The sequence below is a fragment of the Rhea americana genome, unplaced genomic scaffold (assembly GCF_003343005.1).
Source record: "Rhea americana isolate MKP2758 unplaced genomic scaffold, rheAme1 scaffold_192, whole genome shotgun sequence".
NCBI classification, from domain to species: Eukaryota; Metazoa; Chordata; class Aves; order Rheiformes; family Rheidae; genus Rhea; species Rhea americana.
In genome coordinates this window covers 1,220,913-1,247,087 of record NW_028186061.1, presented here as the reverse complement: position 1 = coordinate 1,247,087, position 26,175 = coordinate 1,220,913, and the positions used below count along the sequence as shown (strand labels likewise).

Below are 26,175 nucleotides of genomic sequence, written 5' to 3'. Positions count from 1 at the left end.
GCTGGCCCAGGTTGACATGAATTTGGCAGCTCGCTTCACAGAAATGAATCAGCGCTGGGAGGGTAAAGAGTATTTCAGCTTTAGGAAACAACATGTGGCTTAGCCTTGACCCAGTGAAGCTTTTCATCTGAGAGGGGATGAAGGATGCTGGCAACCCCCAGGGCTGGGAGCATCCCCTGGGAGAAGCACGAGGTCCAGAGCTGTATCTTGATGTGTTTGAAAAGACAAAGAYGGGGAAACAAGAAAAACAGGATTGGGTTGGATGAAGGAGAGGACTGCGAGACCAAAAAGCTGAGGGGAAAGGTTGAACCGAGTCTTTCTCCTTAAGACAACTTCGGGTTTTGCTGCAGGCCATCATGATTCAGTCATCTGATATCTGTTTATGCCTCAGTTCCCCTCTTGGGAACCGGAGGATGGTAAAACAGTTTGTCTCTCCTGGTTATTCAGACTAAGCAGCGGTGCTGTTGATGTTGAAGAAATAGTAGCACATTAGGCAAGCTCATATCAAAATACAGCAAAAGGGTTTCTTTGTGGTATTCGCTGCTTGTTCTTAGGGCCAAAACCAAACAGCACTGGAAATCAGAGGAGCTTTCCAGATGAATTTCTGGGGGCCAAAGAAGATCTGGCTATCTTCGTATATCTCTCGTGTTCTTAGAGCTGGGTGACATTTTTCATAAAAATACTTTTTTTAGGGGGAGATTTGAGAAGTGCATTTGGTGACACCAGAGTGTTTTGCAAACACGCACGGATTTTGCTAAGGATTTTGTTTTAAAAAAAATCTGAAAAGGATAAAGAAAATTACTAGCATCAGCTTTTTTACCTAGTTCCATTTCTTATWTTTTTTGTAAGGTTTTTTCCTTCTTGCATAAAAAAAGACCCAGAAACTTTTAGTAGTTAAACATTTTGAATTTGGGCAATCTTTTCCCTTCAAAATTTTAAAACTGTTCAATGTACCCCTAAAATGCATAATAGTAAGACTTTTTTTTTTTTTTTTTTTTCCTCTTCTCAAATCATTTCTTTTCTGGGCAGTTTCCACTCCCAAGTCTTCATTATTCAGCTGCAAAAAACAAACAAAAACCCCACCTCCCCTGCAGTGTCTGAAATCCGCAGAGCAGAGACACTCGAACACAAACCTAAAACCAGCTCACCCTGRTCAGAGAGGTGTAGAGATGAAAACATGTCAAGTTTTCTATGTTCTTTTCTATTTAGAATAACTCAGTTTGAGCTGCAGCATTGCTGGTTCTTCAGCCCTAGACACAAGGCAAAAATCTGGAGCTTTCTGAGTCCGTCACTGGATGTCTGGAAGCCAGGAGTGTAGCAGGATTTTCTGAACATGGTTTTCCAGAGTCTGTCATGGACAGAAGATTCGTTCTGTAGAGGAGAGGGAAAGGTCTTAAATGCCATTTTCTCTCAACTTTGTTTCACCAATGCAGGAAAAAAAAAAAAAAAGAAAAAAAAGAAAAGCTGCAGCACAGAGGCACTGAGTAGACCTTGGCCAAGAGCAGCCCAGCTTTACTGAGTAATTTGAAATCATCTGAAGTGAGTTTTTCTGCAAACCTGGCTTTCATCTCCCTCCATATTTCCTCTTGTACAGCTGTATTTATCACATCTTTATCTGTCTGTCTTCACCTTTATAGGGCACTCATCTCTATGCAGTGTTTCTCAGCTAGCTTTTTACGTTGGTAGAAAGCTCAGAGGGCCACTTGCCTTCAGAATTTTGCACACCAAGGACCTSGTTCCAGAGGATTTGCACTGCCCTCAGCAGGCTGATTTTGAAGCACTTTATCATTTTCCTGGTTCATTTTCTCTCCTCAGTCATTGTCTCAGACAAATCAGGACATGAAAGACAGGACATACTTCTGCTTAGCCACAGAATGAACTCAGTAGGGTTTATAAAAAGGGGGATGAGAGCATGATGAGCACACCCTGTTTGGGCAGCTTCTGGGGTTTTCAAGTGTGTCTGCTGCAGGTCCTGACCTAGAAAGCCCTTACGGCAATATGTCCCGCAGAGAAATTTGTCTTTTGAGATCTCGGCCAGCGTGTTTGGCTGCTCCTCCACCACAAGGTGTGAATGTTGGTCTTGATGGGCTTGTTGGCATGTCTGCCGCTATGTGCAAGGTAGGTCTGCTTTGATTTATAGCTGGGAACTAAGCAACGTATCAATGTGCAGGTCTCATGGTACGRGTGCGCATGCCAGAGGTGGAAAATAAGTGAAAGCCACCTGAAACCTCAGTCCTATGATCTTTCTGACTGACTGTGCTTCCACATCTGGCCTTTTGCTCTCCATTCCTTTTCCTCTCTCCAGTCTGTTCCTTGATGAGCAGCAAGTTATTAAAAGCACACTCTGGATATGGTGCAGCTCTGTAAGAAGATCTACATTTCTCACATAGCTGCTAAACCTCAATCAATGTGGTTTTAATCACCATTTGTGTAACATGCAATAACTATTAAATTTAAATTAAATGCACAGCTTAGAGCATGCAGAAGGCCCTGACCAAAGTGCTAACTTTCCCCAAGCTGCTGGAAAGCTGGACTGTAGAGACAGATTATTTATTTCTCTCATAAACCAGCCAATTCTTAACTTGGAAGAAAGAGAAAAAAAGTCAAAAGTAGACATAGGGACAGAGATGGGGAGGTTCTTAGCAGAAACAGAAACATGGTGCTTCCCCCAACTTTTGTGAAGACGTTAGCATTTGGGCAGAGGTACGTTGGTGCCCCCATCCTTTAATGCTGGCCAAGGGCAGTAGATCACTGGAGATACCCTCAGACCTTGCTTTGCCTACAGAAGGCAAATACCCTCAGATGCAGGTGGCTGAAACTTGGACTCCTAAATGAAGGAACCCTTCGACTTTCCTGTGCATGCTTAATGGGGTCCAATATTTTGCATCCTTATGAATCCCTACTCTCCCTAAAGCTGTGCTATTTCTGAATGGTTTTATGCTACGGAGCTTTCTACTGTTAGACAAATATTGAGCTCCTCCACCTCCGTCCTCTCTCCTTGCCCAGCCCAGATACTCAGCTGCTTGCTTAGACTTTATTGTGAGGTTTCCAAGTGGCAAAACAACCGGTTAAAGTTCAGGTGTTATTGAAAACAGCAGCAACAAAGCAATATCAAAGCATATTTCCTAGCAGTGTGTGTGTATATATGTAGCTGTATAAAATTATCATATACTAGACAGTGTAAAGATGTGGGAAGAAATATGGGAAAGGAAATGGGAGTAATATTAGTAGAGAGGCATTGCCAATATAATCCTCAGATTTTTTTTTCCCTCCTAAGCAAATTTCCTTCTTGAGTTTAATTTCACGTCTCGTTGTACACGTGTATCTTATATGGCATCATTCCCTCCCTTCTCTCCTCTATCTGCAATCTGAATCCTAAAAAAGCAGTCAGGGAGAACAGACACTTGATTAAATTTAAATGGAAAGCATTATGCTATGTGCGGGGTATGCGGACAGCTCACAGCCCAGCTCTCGATGATGAGCTGGTTGCRTCCCTGAATCCTGGCCTGAGCTAGGAGTAACTGCCACCGGTATTAGCACACAGGAGAGTTTAGGATTTGGGGTTGTTTTTTTGTTTTTTKKTWWTTTTTYTTTCTCCCTGTGAATGCTAAGAGTCTGGGGCTGACTCTTCGTGGGTGTCAATCAGCACAACCACCTTCAGCCGCATGATCAGCCTGTGTCCAGCAGCTCCCGCATGGGCAAAACCACCCTGTTCTGCCTCCGGTGAGGATCTGGGCCCGCTCGTGTCAAGGCACTCGTGCTGATTTATCCCAGAAAATACCTGGGGCCCCAGTTTTCAAAAGGTCTGCGCTGACTTCTCCTCGTTGAGCAGTTTGGCTTATTTCTCCATAGGCAACTGAACCAAAGTTTGTTGGGGGAGATCCAAGCCTCTACAGTGGCTCGGTGTATAAGTATAATTGTGAAAGTGTGGCTTGTGCTGACATATATTATACATGCATACATAAATATATATATATATATATATATAGAGAGAGAGAGAGAGTTTCTATATATACACATATATACATAAAATGTGTGTATGCGCATGCATATCTTTGTGTCTCCATATGTTCACATGATATGCACGTGTGCATGCACATATATGTGGATGTGTCAACATCTTCACCCCTACTTGCCCACCTGCAGCTCATTCTCTTTATGTAAATGCCTGGTACATGTATAAATACGCACAGACCTCTGGAGAGGCACCCGAACAGCAGACCCCCAGACCCATGCCCCCTCCACAGCCCCCCGGCAGGCTCCGGGTGCCCAAATGCCGTACCCAGCCCTGGGCCTTGGAAGGAGTGTGAAATCCAGCCCTTGACCCATCCAGAGCCAGCACAGCCYTCAGCCTGCAAAAGCCAGTCAGCTCCAGCACGCTTACGCAGCCGGAGCCCAGAAYAGTGGTGGTGACAATCCACCGACTGTATTTTCTGGGAAGCTGCAGGACATCGCGGCCACCGGGCAGATGCGGCTCGGTGAGGCTGCTCTGAGGAGCAACCTTGCAAAAGCAAGCTGGTTTGTGACCCACCAAGCATTAGGAAGCAATGCTGAGGAAGAGTGTAATGAAATAAGACTTAGAGGGAACTCAGCTCTGGTTGACAGCAGCCTGGCAATAATCGCTGAATGCTTGAAAAAAAAAAAGAAAAAAATAGAGATAAAACATTTGGAAGGAAAATAGCTTAGACTTTTCAGCGTTTGTGGTTAGTGCTGACTGATAGGTAATGGCCGCAGACTGGCAGGGGTAGAAATGTTTTCTCTCTTTGATTTACTGATTCAAAAAAACCCAAACAAACGCAACCCTTCTAGAGATGAAATGTCATCAAGTGTCATGCTGCTTGGTGACCGCGCTTCATAAACACTGTGAATCACGCGCAGTTTTGAATCTGCCTCCAACGTCATCATATATGGGAGATGATAGCCAGGAAATAGCTGTAATGAGTCTGGAAGGGTGCTTGGTGCTGAGGCTGTGGGATGTGACAAAATCCTGGGCTTTTCGCCTTTACTCCCAAGTGAAACTTGTTTTTYGGTGTCCTGTTGCAGGCTCCATTGAAAGCACAGGCTGAATAAACAGTCGTGGACCAGAGCACTTGTTAACATCACCCAATTTYGGACCTTGACACCACTTTAAGTGGACCAAAAAGGCAAAACAAAACTCTGAAACATCAATTTCAATTGTGTTCTTAAGAAACCTCAGATTTGGCTTCTTTTTACATAAATAAATAACCTTCATAGAGTGAATCAAGCAAAAGGCACCCAGCAGACTGTACTGAATTGAGAGTAAAAACTCGGGGTGGTGTTTCCCAAGACAGGGAAACTTTTTTTTTTTTTTTCCTTTTTTCTTCGATCAAACATCTGAAATTTTGATAAAAGGGCAACATTTGAAGTTTCCATCATCTTGACCAATTCTCCAGCCGGTGCTAAGCTCTTCACATCTGAGCTCCTGGGTGATTCTGGGGCGGGTGGGAGCATTCGGTACAGCGAGATCAGAGCAGAGGGTATCTCAGTTAATGGTAAATAATGTCCAACTTTGAAAAATAATTAAAARGGAAATAAAGCAATTCTCACAGTGGGATGCCGAGTGGATCCCAACAGCAGATGAGTTTATACTTTTGCATTTGCTATGGGGAACAGTTTGGTCTGTATGAAACYGGGGCTGAGTTACACCGTGGTTATTTTGGGAGAGGCATGCGTGCTCGGCCTGCCAGCTCTGCAAAACAAAAGCAGAGCTCTCCCGGCTGCCAGCACCTTATCGCAGTGGCTCTTTGGAAGAAGCAGCATAATCCCCCACCCCCCCTTTTTTTTCCGAGGCATTTGCAGGGTGAGTGGTGTGACATTTTAAATCACACAGCTCTGACTGGTGCTGCTACCAGGAGCTGCAAGTGCGTGGAGAAGGACTAAATCTGCTGGGGGTGGCRGAGGTCAGTGTTGTCCCATCCCTGGGAGGGTTGCTCCGCTGAGATGCCAGCCCCACGTTTGGGATGGTGGTGGCTGCAATGCAGATGGCAGAAAAATAAAGCTTTGGYAGCACTGTCTACACCGTATTGCTGCGTGAATTGTAGCATTAGTGTGGCTGCGACGTGGGGCTGTGCTGGCACGTGTCTCATGTTAGCCTGAAATTTTCTATGCGAGACACCAAAGCTCTTCTGTGCGTGGGACCTCATTGAATATGAGCAGGAGTTTCAGCTCCAATATCCAAAACCTGCTCCGGTGGTTTCAGGAGATTTTGYGTGGCAGGGACCTTTCTACTACAACTTGCCGGAGACCTGTCAAGCTCATTTCACATCAGCCGACCAAGAGCCTTTCACAGTCTCATTCACTACCAGCGTGACCAACATGTCACTCAGTGACCTGGAGTCMTTATGCAACTGTGCCATTCGAGACCAGAATTAGTTCAGCAAAGGGTAGTTGTTTCTAGACTTGGTGGGGGAATTAAAATATTAGAAGAAATCAGCTTGAATTTTCAGGATGAGGTTTCAGTGACACAGAAAAGCCCACAAAAATTCTTTTTTGGCAACTCAGAATGGTTTTGTTCAGTCTGAAAAGAATTGTTTTGGTATGCTTTGGAGTGATCTAATGTGCAGGGAGTGGGATTCTTTAAGTCAATTTTACATGAAAAATAACCACTGCAATACAAAAATGTTTGAATTTTAAAAACGATAACACCGCGAGTATTTACACAAGAAAACATCTGATTTTGGAAAGCTAATGAGAAAGGCTTTTGTGTCAAGATGGCAATAATAATAATAACAACTAATAATATTARTGCCTCCATTTTTTTCTCTCTAAAGCAGTTCACCAAATTATAAAAGTGTTTCAYTTTTCCTTGTGYGCTTTCCAGCATATYGCATCCAGCAAATAYGTTGTCTGGTGACTAATTTTCCTTGTCCTGTTTGAGATCTCTCTTAGAATGACCTGACCCCAAAGGGCACAACTCTACTGCTGACTTAAGGATAGCAAAGAGTCTTCCTCTCCGTATGCATGTTGGATTGAGACCTAGAGCCTTTTTACTGGTTAGTACCCAYGTAGCAGGACCCATAAGCCCCCAGGAAGAGTTGTAGTGAAGTCCTCATGCTGCATCCTTGGGGTTCTTCTTGTCCACTTCAGAGACCCAACCCAGGAGCTGACAATTGTCTACTTTAGGCAGACAGCACAGGCAATGTCTGACCTCCCCTACACCCTAGGCTTCCATCCARGATTTTACAGAGAGTATTTTTTAAATTTTATGATTTCCTCAGTGRCTGCAAACATCTGAACAAACATCTGCTGGTGAGGCTGGTGAAGGAGGGGCCTGCAGAGAAACGGGAAGCCAACCATCAATAAATGGTTGGAGAATCCAAAACCATGTTGCTACAGGGAGAACAGTCAGTGTTTTATATTTCTGGTGCTGGCTGTTGCCAGAAACCATCTCAGTTCTCCAGAGTAACTCTGTCACTCTCATGTTGAGGCTGTGGAATTTCCCTTTGTGCTCTGGAAAATTATGGCAACATGTTCTCCATCCAAGAAAGAGAGCTATCAGTTTATGGGCTGCAGCCCTGCCAGCATTGGGAAAGCATCAGGACCTAGAAGCCCACTGCTCCTTCAACCCCAGAAGGTATTTACAGGAAAGAAAGAAGCAAGGGGATGAAAAGTCCTGCTGACGGGACTGCCATCCAGCTCTCTGGCTCAGGCTGAGAGCACAGAGCATCAGTGCCAACCACGAAGCTGCTCTGAAGACCACGCTGCTCTGAACCCATGCCCTGAAGATTTATCAGGCTGTGATTCGCAGCTAAGCAGGGATTTACAGAACCGTGCTATGGCTGAGCAGATTTACTTTGAGGTATTTCAGGGTTGTGTTGCAACCGCTTACTTGGGCAAAGAACGCAGCTGTTCCTCATGAAGTCTAGGTGGTGCAACTTGTAGTGTCATAGGTCGCAGCCCATGTCCCAGTCAAGTGTTTGTATGCTGTACAGCGCCTTCCTACATCAGATCATGAGCTGAACTAGAAATAACCATAATGTCTCTAGGGCAATGCTGAGAATAAAATATAGATGTATCAAAAGAGTTTCAGAAGGCAGAAGGCCTGGGAAGTCACGAGCGACTATGAGACTGTAGTGAGGCGATGGAGGTGAATGGGACTTGACTGTGTGCCCATGGGCAGTGGAGGAGTTTATGTGCATCACAGTTGTTTTGCATAAAAAGTGATGGGAGAYGAGACAGTGTGTATTAACAGATTTTAACAGGTCTTTGTTTTGGGGGGGAATGCTTGTGGAATACAAATGCAGCCTCAACACAGTGATACAAGTCTTGATGGCCTCTTTCCATTTGCCACATTTCTGCTTCCTAAGTCGGTCTCTGAAGAAAATCCCTTTCCTTCTTCAAAACTAGCCCTTCCGTGACTGAGTAAAAAAATCTTGCTGTTTATATTGGGATTCCATAGAGTATTATGAAATAAGAAAAATACTTTTATTCTGGGGGTGGAGTGGGGTGGTCCTTGCTTGTGTTGTCTAAATGCTTCCCCTCACACAACATCCTGGTTGCTGCTTAGGAACAGCTTTATTAACAGGACTTCTTTCAGACTAAGTTATGGTTGTATTACCATGCACAGTGTTATGTGCTTGACTAGATATTATAGATTTATAAAAAACAAAAATTCCCTGAGATAAGAAGCTGTGAATGACATAACAGCTCCAAGAGGTGCGTCTCTCCAGGTCTTTCTGGGATAAAACCTGTGCAATACCATGGTTTAGGCAAGGGAACAGTAGCATTAGAGCCACAGCTGATGCCACTGGCTGGCCAGGTGATAATCCCCTGAAACCAAGATTGCTAAAACAGCAGGGAAGCTGGCATAACACTTCCCCTTTGCTATGGAAAGTATTTTACTCAGACGCCTAGTGGCTGCAAGGAACATATAGCACAACCAGCACATCAGGACGCAAGAAAAGAGGCAAGTCAGAGTCAAAGGCAGATTTAGCAGTCAGCAGCTCTGTCTCTCATATGGGTTTGTAGCAAATACAGCCACCTTGAGCCTTGGTGCTCTAAATRCGTGGCATTTGCAAAAATGCTCTGGTCCTAAAATCTCGGTGGCCAAGAGAAAAAATGCCAGGGGAAATTGAAGTCTTCTGAAGTGTCAGTATATTAAAAACAGATGAACAAACAAAACCTCAAGGGAAATCATCCTCACTTACTTCCAAGGAACTGGAGAATGCAAGACTGAATCTGTGAAAAGAAATTTACTTTTAACACTGTAAGTTTTGCACCCACTAGCTTTGGGCAATGAGGGYTGCTCTGTTGACTGAGCTCCCCGTAGTGCAGATACTGCTGGTGTGCCAGGGGTATGTGCCCAGGAGCAGGCCTGGTCTTTGGAGCTGCCTTTGGAGGCTTTTATTCCCTTGGATGCTGATTGCAAAGGAGAAGCAGAAGGCCTAGATATGGGGCCACCATTTATGGCTGTAATGTCTCTGCCTTCAGTGCCTATGACAGACAGATGTGAGTCACCCCAGCTCCACTGAAACAGTCTGTTGGTGTGATGCTTCYGGCATAGACCCCAGGCTCCAGAGGCAGAGACTCCTTTGCCTTCAGCTTGTCACAGTTGTGCCCCATTTTTATATCGTGAACCCCTCTGCTTGGGGCTGCTGGGGTGTTTGCACTGCTGTCTTCCTGGGCAGCTGCACYCTGGCTCATTTTGCTCAGAGATGGCTTTGGTTTTATGTGCTCCATGCTGTTCTAAGAGAGAGGAGAAGGGAAACAAAACCTCAGCCCTCTTTAATCTAAATATAGTCCAGAGGCAGAGCTCGTTCCACCCACCTTCAATGATACCTTGTGGCCGGGTGAATGATGACTCGCCTTTCCTTACCRCTCCATGGTGGTATGTGTGGAGAGCGAAGAAAATAGCAGCAGCTGCCACCCACACATCTGTGCTGCCTTCCTGAGAGGAAGCCGTGCCTGGGCGGCAGGTCTGGTCAAACCGTCCGTCACCGCCTTGCCAGCTGTCATGCAGAGTCCTCCACTACTGGGTGGTGTTTTTGYAGGGGCCATGATTAGAAGTGAGGCACGCTCAGCCTTTCAGCTCAAGCCTCCCCTTTGATCTGGCTGTGGGAATTTGCAGTCATCCTATTTTACTTTGGCCTGGTTTATCCTGGGCTGCCATCTGCCGAAGGGCTAATTCAGGCTTTCTGGGTGGGATTTGACACACTGGAAAAGGACATCTACATCTGTGCTAGTCACCCAAGCTCCTTTTATTGTCAGTGTAGAATCAGTTAATTGATCCGTTCAATGAAGATGAGGCCATAATTCATCTCTTCCTCAAGCACAGACCTTAAACAAGCTAAATTGTGCCCTAGAAGTGCCCACTCCCTTCTGCTGCCATGGCGTGGCTGGGACATCTAGATGTTTGTTTACATATAAGTGTAGCTGAGATAAATCTTTCCCCAAGAGCAATCCATCTTAGTGATTTAAATGCAACCTGCCAGCAGCTCTGGTCTTATTTCACCCAGTCTGCCTATCGATGACTAGATAAACTCCATATGCAATTGGCTTAGGTAAAGTCCGCARAGCTTGATATAATTAGACACACTGAGCATACGGCTCTATGCTGACAGTGCACCTGTATAAATGTGTTCCTTGAAGGGAATTAATCTGAGGTACGTGGATTTGGGATAGGACCCAATCTACATGATTATAATCTTCATGACAAGGATGTGTTTGGATTCCTCAGCTTGTTAGAAAAGGGAAGAGCATTACTATTCTTTCAGGGCTCCTTGCTTGCATTCTCTAAATTCTTCCTCCCAAACAACCTGTTGGCTGCCTGGTTAGCAACTTTTTTGTTGATCATCTTTCAAGATATCTTTCAAGATATCAGGATATCTTTCAAGATAAGTTATAACTGAGAATTGCAACACAGTGGTAAACCCCTGAATGACCTCGTTCAGATAAGGATTGAACAGTTCAGACACAAATACAGGGACCCAGTTTTCAACACTTACAGAGTTAGTGTTGGATCCTCTCTTCTGAGTCCACCAAATGTTTTCTGATTCCCCGTTATCCTATGCCAGAAGATACCTAAAGTTACTGGGAAGCTTCTTTTTGGGATGCCTACAGGCACCTTAGAAAGACACCTTATATTCTCAGAAACACTTTGGTAGTGAGAGATAGGCAGGGAACGGGCAGGAAGCATGTGAAGATAAATGCTTGGTCTGATGGATTAGGGAGACTTCAGTGCTCAAATGAACAAGCTGATCTTTTGGCATTTTCTGCCAAGGCAGCTTAAGCCAGGAAGCCATCAAAGAATCTTGTCTTCAAGATTGGCCAGTACTAGTTACTTCTGAAGCTGATGCAGAATACCCTACAGGGGAGGTTTGGGAATCACCTTCCCTCAGCGACATTCTCAGCCACCCATAATGACAGATAATTAGAGTTGCCTGGAAGGAGTTACCTATCAGAGCAGGCAATGTAAAGGCTATGACATTGCATCAAGCATAATAGAGGCCAGTGGAAAGAGCAGTGAATGAGTCCTTTAATTTTCTGCTGGCAAGTGATTTTCCCTTCCCACGACTTGACTGTCCTGTCTAAGAAGTGGTAATGCTAATAGTAATGATTATCATTGCTCTCAAACATGTACAMAATCTACATTGGGTTGGAAGCTGGTATTTTCTTGAGGGACACGAGGCAGAGAGGTACAAATTCTTCAAGGATTATCTACACTAGGAAGTGAAAGACCCTGGAGTGAATTTACAGGGTACTTATTATGGAGCCAAGTGCTGTGATCAACAAGATACACTGCTAATGTTTGCCAGGAGCTGGTTTGCAATGAAGCATCTATAAGCATAGGTAGAGTCAATTTTAGTCTGGCTGTATCTACCCCAAAGGCGTGTGTCCTRTAAATGCTGCTGGTGCTGTTCATGGTATTTTGAGGCAGAAAGCCAGCTGGGAGCTATCCACCAAGTTCTAGGTAGAGRAAAGGACCTGGAATTGTACACACAGTTGTCCTGGCTGCAGAGTTAAAGGAGTTATCTACAGAGRGTCTAGACTGCTTATGGGGTTAGATAATAGCTCAGTTATTTAAYAGATGATGAAGGACCATGTCATGTCATATTTCAGCTTGAAACAAAGAAGATGAGAGTTTACTTTTGTGGGTCTCATGATGCCTTTGCTCTATTTTAAGCCTTTGGTTGCTATACTACCAAGGAGCAAAGCATAGTATTAAGGAAGTAATGAGAGATGATCATCTTCATAAGGAAATTTGAYCCCAAACATGTGCAGCTGTGCATATGTTTTGGGGAAGAGGATTGTAYGTGTCCACAGCAGAATGCTTCCAAGGGTACTTGTTCAAGTATTGCCAAGTCTGTACCTATTGTAGCTTGCATGCATGTATTTGCACATCTGTGCATACAAACACAAGATATGTTTTCTCTTTATTAATGCATTCACTCTAATTGCAATCTGCAAATCTTCCTGCATTGCTRGAATGTCCCCATCAGCAGAGACATCCAAGAGCAAAGAACCACATCCCTCACTTTGCTTTGAGCCTSAGTCCTGCTATCTTTGCTTGATACGTCCTAGTTCTTGTGCTGGAAAAAAATGGAAAGTAGGTCCCAGGCTATCTTCAACAATCCTCTTTCAGCTAAGCAACCCAAGATTTACCATGGTGCTGCCATAGTCATCTCAGGGAAGGACATCAGTGGCATAGGATGAACTTGGGATAGGAGAAAGAGAATACAGCAGGGAAATAGGTGCAGCAGAAGGATGGGCAAAGGGCATCTCCAGCCTTGTGGTTGGGGCAGAGGTCCTAAAGGTGGGGCTAGCTGAAAAGGGAAGGTGGAGGAGGAAAGAAGAGGCATCTACAGGCTCCATAAAATATTTTTCTTGRGTTTGTGAGCCACTGTAGTATCTTCTATGGACATCAAGAGCACCCAGAATCATAACACAGAGACTAACCTAGAACTTTTCCTTTTTTAATTTTCCTGTTTTTATCTGTCTGTTATTATTTCTCTTTTCTAGGTTGAATTCACCCCTGATCAGATTGAAGGTGAGGAAGATCTGTTTCTCTTCCCGGCRTTGTAAATACCATCATGGGGAGGTGCTGGCAAGTGTTGGAGTATTATTGGTGTGATACTTAGTGCTCTTTTGAGGAAGTTGTTCACAGTCTTGCTATGCTGTCCACTTTTATGAGTRTCCCTAACACGTCTAGACCCCTCCTGAGATCTTAAATCAGTAAAGAACCATACATATTTAGAGAGCTTCTGTCCTTGCCTTTATTGCCTAAYTAGGGAAGGAAAACAGAGGAAGAAGTGATGTTATGATGAAAGATCATCTATCTTTCTATGTTAGCAGCAACTGATAATAYGTATCTCCTAAGCAAGAAGTAGACCCTAGTAGTCTTTACTACAGGAGGAGGTTTCTTTGCTTTACCCACATGGACAGATATAAAATCCAAAATTTCAGGTTACAGCAAAGAAGATAGTTGTACAGAAGAAGTTGGGATATAGATCTTTTCCTCAAATCATCCCCAAAGCAGGTAGGCACTCTGGTGCTTGATGCACGTATAGTCCCYGAGCTCTCTCGCCTCTGCCCTGACCCTGGAAGTAATCTTCTGGAGGATGAGGAGGACTTTCGTTTACTCTGTTAAACCAGGATCAGTCACTCTCCTGCCTCAWCCCTGCTTCAAACACTATTTAGTTGATCAATGGAAAAGTCACGTAGCATAGAGATTAAACCCAAGTAAAGCTTATTTATTTCATTGCAGGCAACACCAGGTCCAGTGAGAGAAAAACAAAAAACATAAAAMCCCTCAGTACAAGCATATATTCTTTCTTTAAAATAGCCTACCAACATAATACTTTACCAGAAAGTCTCCCAGCCCTATCTTTGGGAACTTTTACCCTATATTCAATCGGAACTTAATCTGTTGCAGTTTTCTGTCAGCTCTCCAGGAACCAGCAAATAATGACAGTAATGATTTTTTTTTTTAATTTCAAACAAAAACATCAGCTTCAGTTTCCGAACCTTTTGTCCCAGCCCAGGAAACTGATACTGAAACCTCATGCATGTTGTCCTGGGAACACTACCCACTGCAGCTGTCCCCTTTTTTCTCAATTGGCAAGCTGCTTTTTACTTTAAGGATAATTGATAGRTGGGGTTGAACATCTGGTATAATTTTGCTTTGGTCTTTGAAAGCTTGGCAGAGCTTGGCAGAGCCTATCAAAGTTGGTATCAGAAAATGGGTTAACAAGAACAGATGAAAAAAATCACAGCTCACCCATCCTGGTCACCGGTTCTAGACCCATTGCAAGGCTTTAGTTTTTGTTTTCTACCAATAAATTAAAAAAATGACTCATGATTTGCGATGACTTATTTTTGGGAATCTATGCTTTGCCAGTCTATGCCAAAGCCATGGGAGAACCATGGAAAGGTGAGGAAAGGCTCACTTTTGAGCCGCAAACCTTTGAATCATTTCAGCAGCACAGAGCAGCTGAATCTACTAACCCCTAATGCCTTGGGGATTAGACAGGGCCCACCTAGTTTCCATGCCTTGTTTCTCTCTCCCTCCCAACCACAACCAGCTCTAGTGGGGATATCAGAGAATGGAAAAAAGAAGGCCTATTCAGAGCGCAGTGGGTGCCTACCTGTCCATCATCCAGGCATGGCTAGGAAATGGCCAACTCAGACCAAACCCAGCGCTGTCCTAAGCAGCAGAGCTAGAGTTGGTGTAGACCATCTCTAGAAGCAGCAAGTTGCATCTTCCTTCTTTACACCAGCTGCCTTCTGGTCTAGCTGTACTCATTGCATACCAGGAATAGAGCTGGTAATCCTGAACTTGTGGAACAGAGTCTTCCTGAAATATCAAAGAAAAAGCCACGAGGCAGAAAACAGACAACATGCATGTGAGAAATACTGTGAGACTTTCATGTTAGCCAGAGTAGGATAACAGAAAATTATGCAGTGAGCCAGCATTGTGATAAGATGCTAAACCCATGCAAGCTTCATCGCATGGCTGGTTCATCAGTTCTGCCATGATTTGGAAGGAGTGCCTAGTGGGGACTGAGCAGGAAAATATTGCGTTTCTTTCAGTTCCTTGATATCTTTCCTYGGCTCTTCTGGCCCTTTTGTACTCTCTTTTTCTTCACCTGATCTTTAGAATGTTCTCAGGTTTTTAGATGAGTAGATAGATAGACAGGCAGACAGACAGACAGATAGTGGATAGATAAATACCCTTTGGTAGAGCTTAGACAAACCAGGAGTAGAATTATGCCTACTTCATGGTCCAGGGTTGTCCCTGGGACTGTCATTGCCACTGGCCCTCTATACTCATGTGCATAGGTTAAAACCTTGCCAGTTCAACAATGCTACCAGTATAAAAACGTGGATGATCAATGGTCCAGTGCTTGARACTATTTTACTTTGCATTAAAAATATTGGTTAGAGACCTAGCACCACTTACCATACTGCTTTACTGGCCATTGGCACAGCATGAGAGCCGGGACTCTYACGAACTCTGGATTAATATGTCTTTTAGATTTTCTCCTTCCAATTCTGTCCTGTCTCTCACAAACTTCCAAGATTGTCAGCTCTCATTTGCCTGTGGTTTGAGCTGAACCTGTTTTCTTGGTTCTTTTTTCAGACCTGTGTTTTACTGTTAAGCCTGTCAAACTCTCTTTCAGAAAGTCATAACRAGGTCAAGGTCACTTGCCACACCTTTTTTTTTTTTTTGTAGAATTAAAATAAAACAGACCTCTGATGTATAATAATCACCTCTCTTTCTTTCTCTCTCTCATCATTGACCAGAAGGGACCTAGCTGTCTCACTGAGACTAGATGCTTCCCTGTTAGTGGACTGAAATTAGGTCAATATCCTCCATCCTGCATCCTATGTGTCAGATATCCCCTGTTAAGGAAAAGACTTTGCTGTGTCAGACTCACTTCCACTGCCTGGAGACAGTGTAATGCCAGCCCCTAAAATGTTAAACTCAGAGGGGGTAGAATGGTCTGCGGGTGAAGCCATGTGTTACACACCCATCTTTTCATGTTCTCCTGCCTTGACTGCCAGTAAATTCTTTGGTGGTGGCAATGTATATTTATGAAAMTAGATTTCTGGCCCTTCTCTCCACCGCTCCATGGATGAAAAGAAGAGAAGAACATGAACTGTTCAAGATGGGAAAATAGGTAGCAATTAGTCATATAAAAATATACATTGCTCCTGCCAGTGGTTTTACAGCTAACAGAAGGACAAAGGAGACCATAGCCATGYTGGTTTCATTGCTTTGGTGGAAACTTGCATTAAACCATCAAATGACAAAAAGAAAAAAAAAAGGAATAAAAATAGACTGCTTCTGCATATTAACAAAACRGAGCTTCCAAACCCACAGGCCACTCTCTGGTAAGAGATGGTTAAATCTAAATTAAAACAAAAGGGGGAAAAAATGTAAAATGTAAGCTGTCAGTGCCTATGGCAAACTGCGAGCCTTTAGGACATGGCATGAAGGTGTTCAGGCAACTTGGTCTCAAGGACTAACTAGGTGGCAGGTGGTGGCATAGCTTGGGGAAATAGGTGGATTTCCCCTCCATCTGGGATGCTGAGACCCCTAGAAAAGAAGYGGAGCAGAGGACAACCTGGCATGGGGCTCTTGCCCACTCCTCTTGTTCTCAAGGAGCCCATGGAAATCCACTATTGCCCTCTGCTGGAGATGGTATGTGGGCTCTGGCTGGCCACGAAGGAGGCAAGCAGAGAGTAGCAGGCAGGGAGGGAAAGCAAGAGAGACGGAAAAAGAGACAATGCAGAGAAGAAAACAAGGGAAGTGTTAATTAGCCCATAATGAGAAAGTGAGTTGAAAATGTTGGATGAGGAAGGAAATGAGTGAGATGTAAGTGGAAAGCTAAAGATGAGAAGAGAGAGTGAAAGGAGGAGGAGAGGCAAAGAGCAACAATGGAAGAAGGAAGGAGAGAGGGAAATATACCAAGGAGAAGAAAGAAAAAAAAAAAAAAAGAAAAGAGGGGATGGGAATAAAGGGGAGGAGAAGGTATTGAGAAGGAAAAGGTGGAGAAAACCTGGAATGCAGAATGAATGGCTGAATGACTGAATAAATCAGGATCGAGGGAAGAAAGATAGCCTTGCCTTTCAGTAAAGGATAACTACCTATTACTTTTACTTGCACGCTGAGATACTCCTCTGTCTCTGTGATGTGTCTGTAACCCCAGCAGGAGAATGAGCCCTRGTAATTAGATTTCTGCGCTGAGCCYGTTAAGTGGTGGTAGAAGTAAAACGTAGAAGTGAGGGATGCACTCCCATGGAATGCTCTTATCAAAATACTGCTATTAGCACTTGTAGGGGACTCACCCTCATCTCTCTGATAAAGAGAAAACATAGGATATGTTCACAAGGATGCAGGAGAGAGGAGCAGTCTGTCTTGCAAGGGGAAGAGCTCTGCTTGGGAGCAAAAGGGAAATCAGGCRGATGTGAAACCGAGGGAATCGTTGTGTATCCACACATGAGATCTGGTTGACATCAGTAGATTATGGCATACCAAACCTGACTTCTGCAGAGGTAATTTGATCTGATGTTAGGAAGAAAAAAAAAAATAAAACAGAGGATCCTTCTAAATCTTCTCCTTGAAACTGTTAATTATGATGATTGTTTAATTAAAAGGTTTTCTACACACCTTCAACCTTTCCCACCAATGTGATCATTCTGGTAGGAGATCACAGCTTATCTCATTACCTGCTAATGGAAATGCTTCTTTGTCTCAGTGGGTTATGTCAGTGCTCTCTAAATGTTAAAYGATCAATACGATATCCAGTTAGCTACTGAGCAGAGCTGCTATCGAATTCTATGCCGTCACGGATGCTCTTGCTGAGCTGGAAAGCTCTCAAGGCCAACCTTTTGGATGAGGTTTTCTGTACGTCCTGATGCTAGTTGAGCCGGAAATACCACAAGAAGAGCATTTGACCTCCCTGATTCCACTCCCTGACTGAACCGGAAAATGCAGGGGAGGAGAAATACAAACATTGCAGATAACAGCAACAAAGCTCATCAAACTTGTTCCCAAACTGCAAAATAAAAGGGTCAGGCTGAGTTAATTAGAGCGAAGGACTTAGCTTGCTTTGACTTTATCTGAGGAAGTATGATATATATTTCTTTCCTTCCTTTTTTTTTTCTTTTTGTCTTCCAGAATTTAAGGAAGCATTCTCACTCTTCGACCGAACTCCGAAATCTGAGATGAAAATCACGTATGCACAATGCGGAGATGTCTTGAGAGCTTTGGGGCAGAATCCAACCCAAGCTGAGGTCATGAAGGTGCTTGGCAGACCCAAACCAGAAGGTTGGTGGCCTCCTCTGTGTTTGTTTTGAAAAGAGCACTTAAAAATTAATCATCAGGCCAACCAGATAAGGTCTCCATTTTCTGACGGAAAGATTTAATGTGGAGTGACTGAGGACATGGAACAGCCCCCTGCAAATTTCCGGCAGAACTGTAATTGAGGGAAAAACTTATCTTCATTCAGTATAATTGACTCAAATATACGAGACTGAATTAATTTAACGGCCCTGTATTTTACGGTGATAATTTCATACCTTTTGAAATTGTTTTGATGACAGGCCTTTACTGGTGTTTAGTAAAGACATAGGGTTTTTGAAGAGATCTACAGAACCTGAGGACACAGCTTGCTCTACAGAAATACATATCAGAGGGTCTGTAATGGTTGTAGTGGGATCTCCCTTAAAAGTTTGCCGTATGCAGGATATCTGTTCAGAACTTTTTGAAAAGTATAAAGTTAGGGAAACGGGATACACAGCCCCAGTCCTGCCGGGGTAAGGTCATTTCTCTAATCACTCTGAAGTTCCTCTTTCAGTTTGTTTTTTAGTTTTCAGTTTGTTTCTGTATTATATGCCTGCAGATAAAAGCTGGTTTCATGCCAATGATGAACTCCTCTTATTCTCTGTCTTCTGCTTAGTTTCATCTTTTTACACTGCACCAAACAGCCTAGGGACTCTAACAGTATTTGCTCTCCTTGACATTTGCATGTGTCAGATACAATACAGGTATAGATTAGCCTATTCAAAAACATACTTCTCTCTCTTTCCCAGAGCTCTTGTTCCCTCTCTGGCTGTCTGTTCCTCCATCTGTACTTACAATATTCCTATGCTCTACTCATTCCCTTTAGCTAGCATTTTTTGCCAAGTTTCTCCTTACCCTCTCCACCAATCCACTGTGGCTGTCCCATGGTTAGTTCTCAGCTCTCCCAGAACTCACCCAAACTTTCATTTCAATCTGTGTCTTTGCAGAAATGAACTCCAAGATGCTCGACTTTGAGACCTTCCTGCCTATGCTCCAGCATATTGCCAAGACGAAAGACACAGGCACCTACGAGGACTTTGTGGAGGGTCTGCGYGTGTTTGACAAGGAGGGAAACGGGACTGTGATGGGGGCTGAGCTCCGCCACGTTTTGGCTACGCTGGGTAAGGTGAACCTTCATGCAATGTCATTGCTGAAGTCTTTCCCATAGAGCGTGTAGCATGTTGGATGGTGTAAAACACCTTTATGGAGAGAATGACTAGGCAAAATTTCAATCATCACATTGTTCTTGGTAATCAGGACAAAAAAATTTCATTAATAATAAAGCTGATCTATAGCTCAAATAATGTTTGTCATTTCTTCCTTCCCTGCCTTTTGCCTTCCTTTCTTCTGTTCTTGTTCTAGCACTTCATTTCTGCAATAAATACTATATTTCTGTGACCAGAATATTATTCAAACAGTGGAAACCCCATCTATCTCTTCAGTATTTGCCTTCAGTTTTTCTGAATCTTCAAGAAAAGTTTTAAGATGAAGCACTTTTTGAGTAATCACTTGTATAACAGAAGTGTCTCTGAAATGGATAAACTCTGTTTTAAAGGAGGAATCAATATTTTTCCCTCCTCTCAAATTCTGACTTGAGAAGCTCAGTGTTTCACAGAGAGTGATGACAACAGTACGAATGTTGAACAGAAAATCTGGCTGTAGCAGAATGACAGGTTTCCAATTTGGATCATAAGACACTGACATCTCATCATCTGAATCCAGTAAGCATTTCTCAAGATCAGCCTTTTCTACTAGTGCTTGTCCACTGTTATAAAAAGTGAGATTTGATTTAGACCAAAGGAGTGCAGTGGTGGGTTTTGACCTGGGATATTGTTTTCAAAAATCCAAACCTTTTATGCCCAGAGGTTTCTGTTCCATAACTCATCCATCTCTGTTAATGACACATGAAAAACGATGCTAAGTACCTATTTTCACGGATGCTTTTGGATCAGTTTGGGAACCAAATTCAGTGATGACACAAACACACACAAAGTCAGGATTGATGGATCTTCTAACGTTATCTTGAGCAATGAAACTGCACCGATCAGTTTTGTCAGTGTCACCATACTACAAAAAACAATTTTTATATTTACTCTTTTGCTTCATATAACCCAGACCACTGTGTCAATGACTGATTTTCAAGCACTCATAGTAAGTACTTAAATCTGAAGAGTTAGCACTGCTATTTAGATTAGTATTTCCAAATACTGGCCAAATCCTAGGCACAGCCAAATATTCTGTAAATTGGCATACTTTTCTGTTGACTTTCAAAAAAYCAGTTGAATTGTCACAGGTTCACATCAGCTGAGGACTTGCCCATGTATGARAAGTGACTGATGAAGAAGTGGAACCATATCAGTAGCAGGGTGCAACAGATACTGTTCTTTTTTATTTTTAAATGATTTCAATTTATATCACCTTAAAATTTCTCCCACTCATTTCTGAAAGGAGATTAATCGCATTAATGCCAGTGCATAGAACATGGGGCTGGGCTGGGTTGCCTCACAGACAAAGAAATGCCTAAAATGTAGATAATTAAATTAAATGCAGTGGATCACATCCTAAGCAGAGATGCTAAGTTTGATCTTAAAATTTTCCTGARTCTGAAGAAGCAAACTATAGGGTAACTTCACAGAGAGTTTGCTTAGTGATGACTTGGTCAAAAGTGACTAAAGCCTTCAAGATTTGGCACTTAGAGTAAGCTTATTTTTAGAAGAATGACTATGTGAACATGATATCATGCGGGTTTCCTTATTTATTCTCTCTTCATGGTTTTCAGATCAAATTTTCTCAGTTTGCAAGTTCAAAAGTCACTTTCCTAGCAGTCAGCACCACAAATTGAACTGAAGAGCAAATCTTTCTCTCTCCTCTCTTCCCTCTCACTTTCTTTGACATTCTTGTATTCTCTGACCTGTGCTTCATAAATTCTCTCTTTTTTTTWAAAAAAAGTTCAGGTACTAAGGTACTGAAAAGGTATTTTGCTTTCCTTGTAGGTGAGAGGTTGACTGAAGAGGAAGTTGATAAGCTAATGGCTGGTCAGGAAGATGCCAATGGTTGCATCAACTATGAAGGTAACTATGAGCAGTCCGGTCCATGCAGTGATCATGTGCTTGAAGACTTTGTTCAAGTTATTCTGTGAAAGTTTAAGTCCAAGGAAAATCTTACTCCCAAAGATCAGAATGTGATTTTTTTTTTTTCAAATTTTAGAGCAATTCAGRTTCTGTAATCCACCTGAAACTCCTTATCTGTAATCAGGTTATTTGTACTTTCCACAGCTGATAATGGCCATGGGCCTTTCAAAGAGGCTGGTCGGGTCATTCTTATCTTGTTCTGGATATTTATTTTTATTTTTGCCTTGTTTTTTCTATCTACATCCACAGTTCCTTGTCCCCTCAAAAAGTGAGAGATCCCTTTTGGGACATCCATGTTAAAAATCACTGTTTTACTTTAAAAAACTCAGCAAAAAGTGTTATCCTTAGGATCCTTATTGGAGTCCTAAGAATCCTACAAGCACTGAACAAAAACTCCCAGTCTATCCCATGACCGTTGCAAAAAGCCAGAGTAAAGGGGATTGGTTCTGAATAAATGGACCACAGTTTTCTCAGGCATCTTCCAAACTTGCACACTTTATGCTCTTCAGGAAAGCCACAGTATGTTCCTACAGATCATGAACACACATTATCACAGACAGCTGAGTCCTTCTTTGAAGGCGATATTGTGACTGACTTTTGTATCATCTTCACTGAGCCTTTTATGTTTGTTCTTCTACTTTCAAATGCTGTGCTAGCAATCTGAGTTCAAGGAAATCTTTCTTTCCTGTAGTTTATTGGTGGTAACCTATACAGAGAAATTCATAGTATGGAGGATCAATGGGAAGGAAAAGATATTTCTTACTAATGAATATATTTTTCCATTTTCTTTTGAATTCAAAATTATGTTTAAAAAATATGGTTTTAAGATGGAGAAAAAGGAAACCYCAAACTTTTTGAAACAAAAGCTTAATTATCAAGTTTGTTTCTAAACCAGAAGTCACTGGAGAGACGCAGTCATGGTAGTGAACTGGTTACCTAACATGGGTTCTGGAGATTCACTCCAGAAGCACTTTCAGTAGCCCTTGACTTCAGTAAAAATGTGGTGAAGTCTTGAGGACCTTTCTAGGTGAGGATCCAGAGTTTCTCCTGCCTGTATGCTTTGGAAAGGCAGTTCTGTATGGCAGCCAGGGGTAAGGATTAAGCAAGCTATGGATTGACTAACATAYGTGTTCATTTCCATTGCCTACCTAGACTGATGGCTACACTACACTGTATATGTATTATTTTAAGGATTTACAGAGCTTTTAGCACTGAAGTATTATATTAGAGTTTTATTTACAAAGTGATATTGTCTTCATTGTATCAGACGAGGCAGGAGGAATGAATTTAAATTTGCAGCCAAGATAAACAGAGGTACYGAGACATTACTGAGTTAAATGCAGGGAAATTGATAAATGATCCCTTTTTTCCTATTCTTTCTAGCTTTTGTGAAACATATCATGGCTAACTGAATACCAGGTAAGTCTCTTCTGTCCTCCTTSCTTGCTTATCCTATTATTTTGGTTTTGATTTCTGAGATCAGCTTGGGGAAAGTGTAAATGATTAATCAGGGAAAGGGAGAATTTTCAGCAGGCTGTACAAAGAATAGGCCAAGAATGAGTAAAGCATTATCTTCATCCTATCAAGTGCACAGTAGATCAGTGACCTTTCTGCAAGTGTCCAGTGATTCTGGATGTTTTCATCTTCGTGAGTCCAACAGTGTGTAATGTTTTGATTTCCAAAGAGCAAATGTTAATTCCTTTTTGATAACTGGAWACATTAAAGGATGCACATTTTGGATGCCCGCTTACAAGTCTCTGTTCCTAAACTTTTTTTTWAAAAAAGCAAAAAGATAGAATTGAGCTGATTGGAGAAAGAGTGGACAAGAAATACAAGGGGGAGTAGATAAGGAGTAATGCTTGACTATGTTACTGAACCTACAATTGGAAGTTAATTATTGTCCCAACTTTTCCTGACAAACAGAATGATTTTCCAGGAAAAGACATGAGCTTTGTCCTGCATGTCTTCTTTGACTTTATTCAGTAGTGTTCTCCAAGCCACAGTACCATTAAGGGTATCTCAGTCTCGCCATTGCAAATGAGCTGAATTTCATTTCCAGTATTCACTGGTCATGTTTTATTTTGTATTCCTGGAAAAGGTGCCAGATATTTTGAACTGGTATTCACCACTACTTATCTCTGTTCAGCTCTTGGGGAAGGTCTGACCTGAGAGTTAACCAACTCTATCTATTCTGCAAAGTATCTGATAAACTGGGAAAGACATTGTCTTTCTTTGGGTTTGTTCTGTTGTTATTRCTGTTGGGTTTTTCTTTCCCCTGCTTTGGCTTTGGTTTATTTTTCTACTCTGTCCTGACCAGGCCTGGTTTTGTTTGCTTTCGGAGCTGACATTATTCCAGCCCACAAGACCTGTCTGCTGTGTGGTGACTTTTGATTATGTACACTGGCACCCTAGGGAGTGAGTTAAGCAGGAGTCAAATCCAGGTCTTTGGGACTTTTATTCCAAGATAAAATTGACCAAAATRTAAAACGGCTAAAATGCTGATTGCTGTTATTATTATGATTGAGTTTTCTTTCTACAGACATTTATCTTCTCTGAACACACTGGCTCCCAGTTTTAGATTCCAAAGATTTGGACTGGCCCACAGCCAAAGTTGTAATCCCACAGCTACCGTGATTCTTRCTTCTTGTTTAGAGATGGTCTCAAGCTTTAATCCCATCCTAAACCTGCTGCTATGAGAAATTCCCATTCTGATGCCAAAGGTATTTCAAGTCCCCTGAAGCAGGGTCAGCCACCAAAGGAGACAACTGAGCAGTGATATGTTGTAGAGCTGGCACAGAGCTGGGAGCTGCAGCATATGGGCTAGAAACTGTGTCTTTGTTTCTGGTGCGTTTCGAAAGGGCTCTGAGAGCTCTCAACTCACCRAAAATCTATCTGCCACTGATTCACCAATTAACCATGATGGGCTTCTTTCAGCAGTGGCATCTTCTACTCCCTGCAGAGTTTCTGTCAGCATGTTTAAAGAAAGACAAACGGTGGCTGGCTATATCACTGCTCTGTATCAGCACTTCCCAAGCTTTGCCCATCACTTACACACCGAGTGTAAGATTGCAAGATTGGGACTGATCAAGGTTTTTCATCATGTTGTGTCATTRGTCTCTGATCTCAGCTGGCATTTTCACAGTGGAGAAATATGCAGCTGGAGGTCTTGTTGCCAATAGGCKGAGTACAGAGGCATGAGAATGACTGAAGCTGATTCCTGATGATGTTGTTTGTTTCTGCTTTCTTCCTCTAATACTTAAAAATAATTTTATTTTTAGGACAAGAGAGGCGCCGAGAACCCTAGATGATGGCCTTGAATTTTGATGTAATGGAATGTCTTCTCATTTTACAGCCCAGATTCCCATTACACAGCTACAAAATGTGCTGTCCCTGAAATTATTTGGATAAATGTTTTTTGTTTGTTTTGTCTTCTTTCTTCATGGGAAGAGGATGGCCTTTGTACGCTCAGGAAACTGAAGAAATTGAAATGTGAACTATGAATACCTGGGCATTATCTATTTCCTTGTCTTCTTTCTGATACAGGATATAAAACAGCAACARAATATTGTGAAGAGAGAAGGGAGAAAAGGAGGGTAACTTATTTAATGACTAAGCTAAGCAAAAACGTATTTTCATTTAGCAGTATCCTTCTCTCACCTCCCCTCTTTCTTCCGAAACAACTAGACCCATTTTTTTTGTTCATTACATCTGTCAAAATAGCTGTTTCAAAATCAATTCAGAAATCTTGAGTAATTTGAGAAGGTAAAGGAGAAATGAAACTAAATCAATTGTGTAAATCTCATATATGTAAAGTATGTTCTTAGTTGTTGGTGAAAAACCATCAAAGCAGAATACCCAGCAATGAACTAACAAGTGCACTTATTCATATGTTTCTCAGTTTTGGAAGATACCACCTTTAATGTAGGAGATTTAAAGGAGAAAAAAGAACAAAACAAAGAAGAATATTCAATGCTTGCAAATTTGCTAGATTTGCATCCCTTCCCTCCCTTTCCCACCCAAGTAACTTCCCCCTCCAACAGTCTCACCTGTGAAATAAGTAAAATGCCTTTTTGAATGAAAACTGGAACTTGTTCTAATATATGTGTCCTGTAGCTTTTCTCAATAAAACATGGGATTCTTTGTCTCCTGGTTTCRATGTTGTTTCTGTGTCTGTGAGAGGAGAGAGTAAAAAAAAGGGAAGGGGAAGTGGGAAATACATGCTGTTCAGAAAAAGCTCAATAGAGGCAAAGGAAAACCGAGAAGCATGAAAAAGCACACAAATTAAGTTGATTCATCTTCTGGGGAGAAATCACAAAAAAAAAGAAAAATAAACTATATTTTAGGGTTGAGGTGAACAGGAGGAAGAGGAAAACACAGAAGCTGCTACAGCTCRCATAGGAAATACAAGACAATCTAAGTGAGCGACACTCCATTTAAGCAAGAAGTATTGCTAGAAGGGACATCTTGGAAGCTTAGCRGAGGGAAGCTAATCAGTGGAACATTATAATATCAGGATACCAATTGCACAGGAATGACAGAATTGGTCRTCTCCATGGAGAACAACTGCTGTGAATGAGCGAACACAAACAATCARATTACATCAATATACGAGCTGTAACAAATGAACCGTTGAATAGCCATAAGCGAAAATCCACAGTTAGAGAGCTAAATGTAGTATTAAGTTAATGGCAAAAGCAATAAAATGCTAAAGGAAGTTCAAAAGGCTAGTGGAGTGGA

The 26,175-nt window shown here is 42.3% G+C and overlaps 1 protein-coding gene across 1 annotated transcript in view; it reads left to right on the top strand.

Moving 5' to 3' along the window:
• Positions 1-25,582, top strand: part of MYL3 (myosin light chain 3) — a 33,637-nt gene extending 8,055 nt beyond the window's left edge. Inside the window, exons 2-7 of the mRNA XM_085302794.1 lie at positions 12,979-13,006; positions 18,143-18,292; positions 19,255-19,428; positions 21,301-21,378; positions 22,822-22,857; positions 24,717-25,582. Coding sequence (XP_085158920.1) covers positions 12,979-13,006; positions 18,143-18,292; positions 19,255-19,428; positions 21,301-21,378; positions 22,822-22,850 — 459 coding nt within the window. The 3' untranslated portion in view covers positions 22,851-22,857; positions 24,717-25,582. The remainder of the gene's footprint in view (positions 1-12,978; positions 13,007-18,142; positions 18,293-19,254; positions 19,429-21,300; positions 21,379-22,821; positions 22,858-24,716) is intronic.
• Positions 25,583-26,175: the final 593 nt, after the last annotated feature.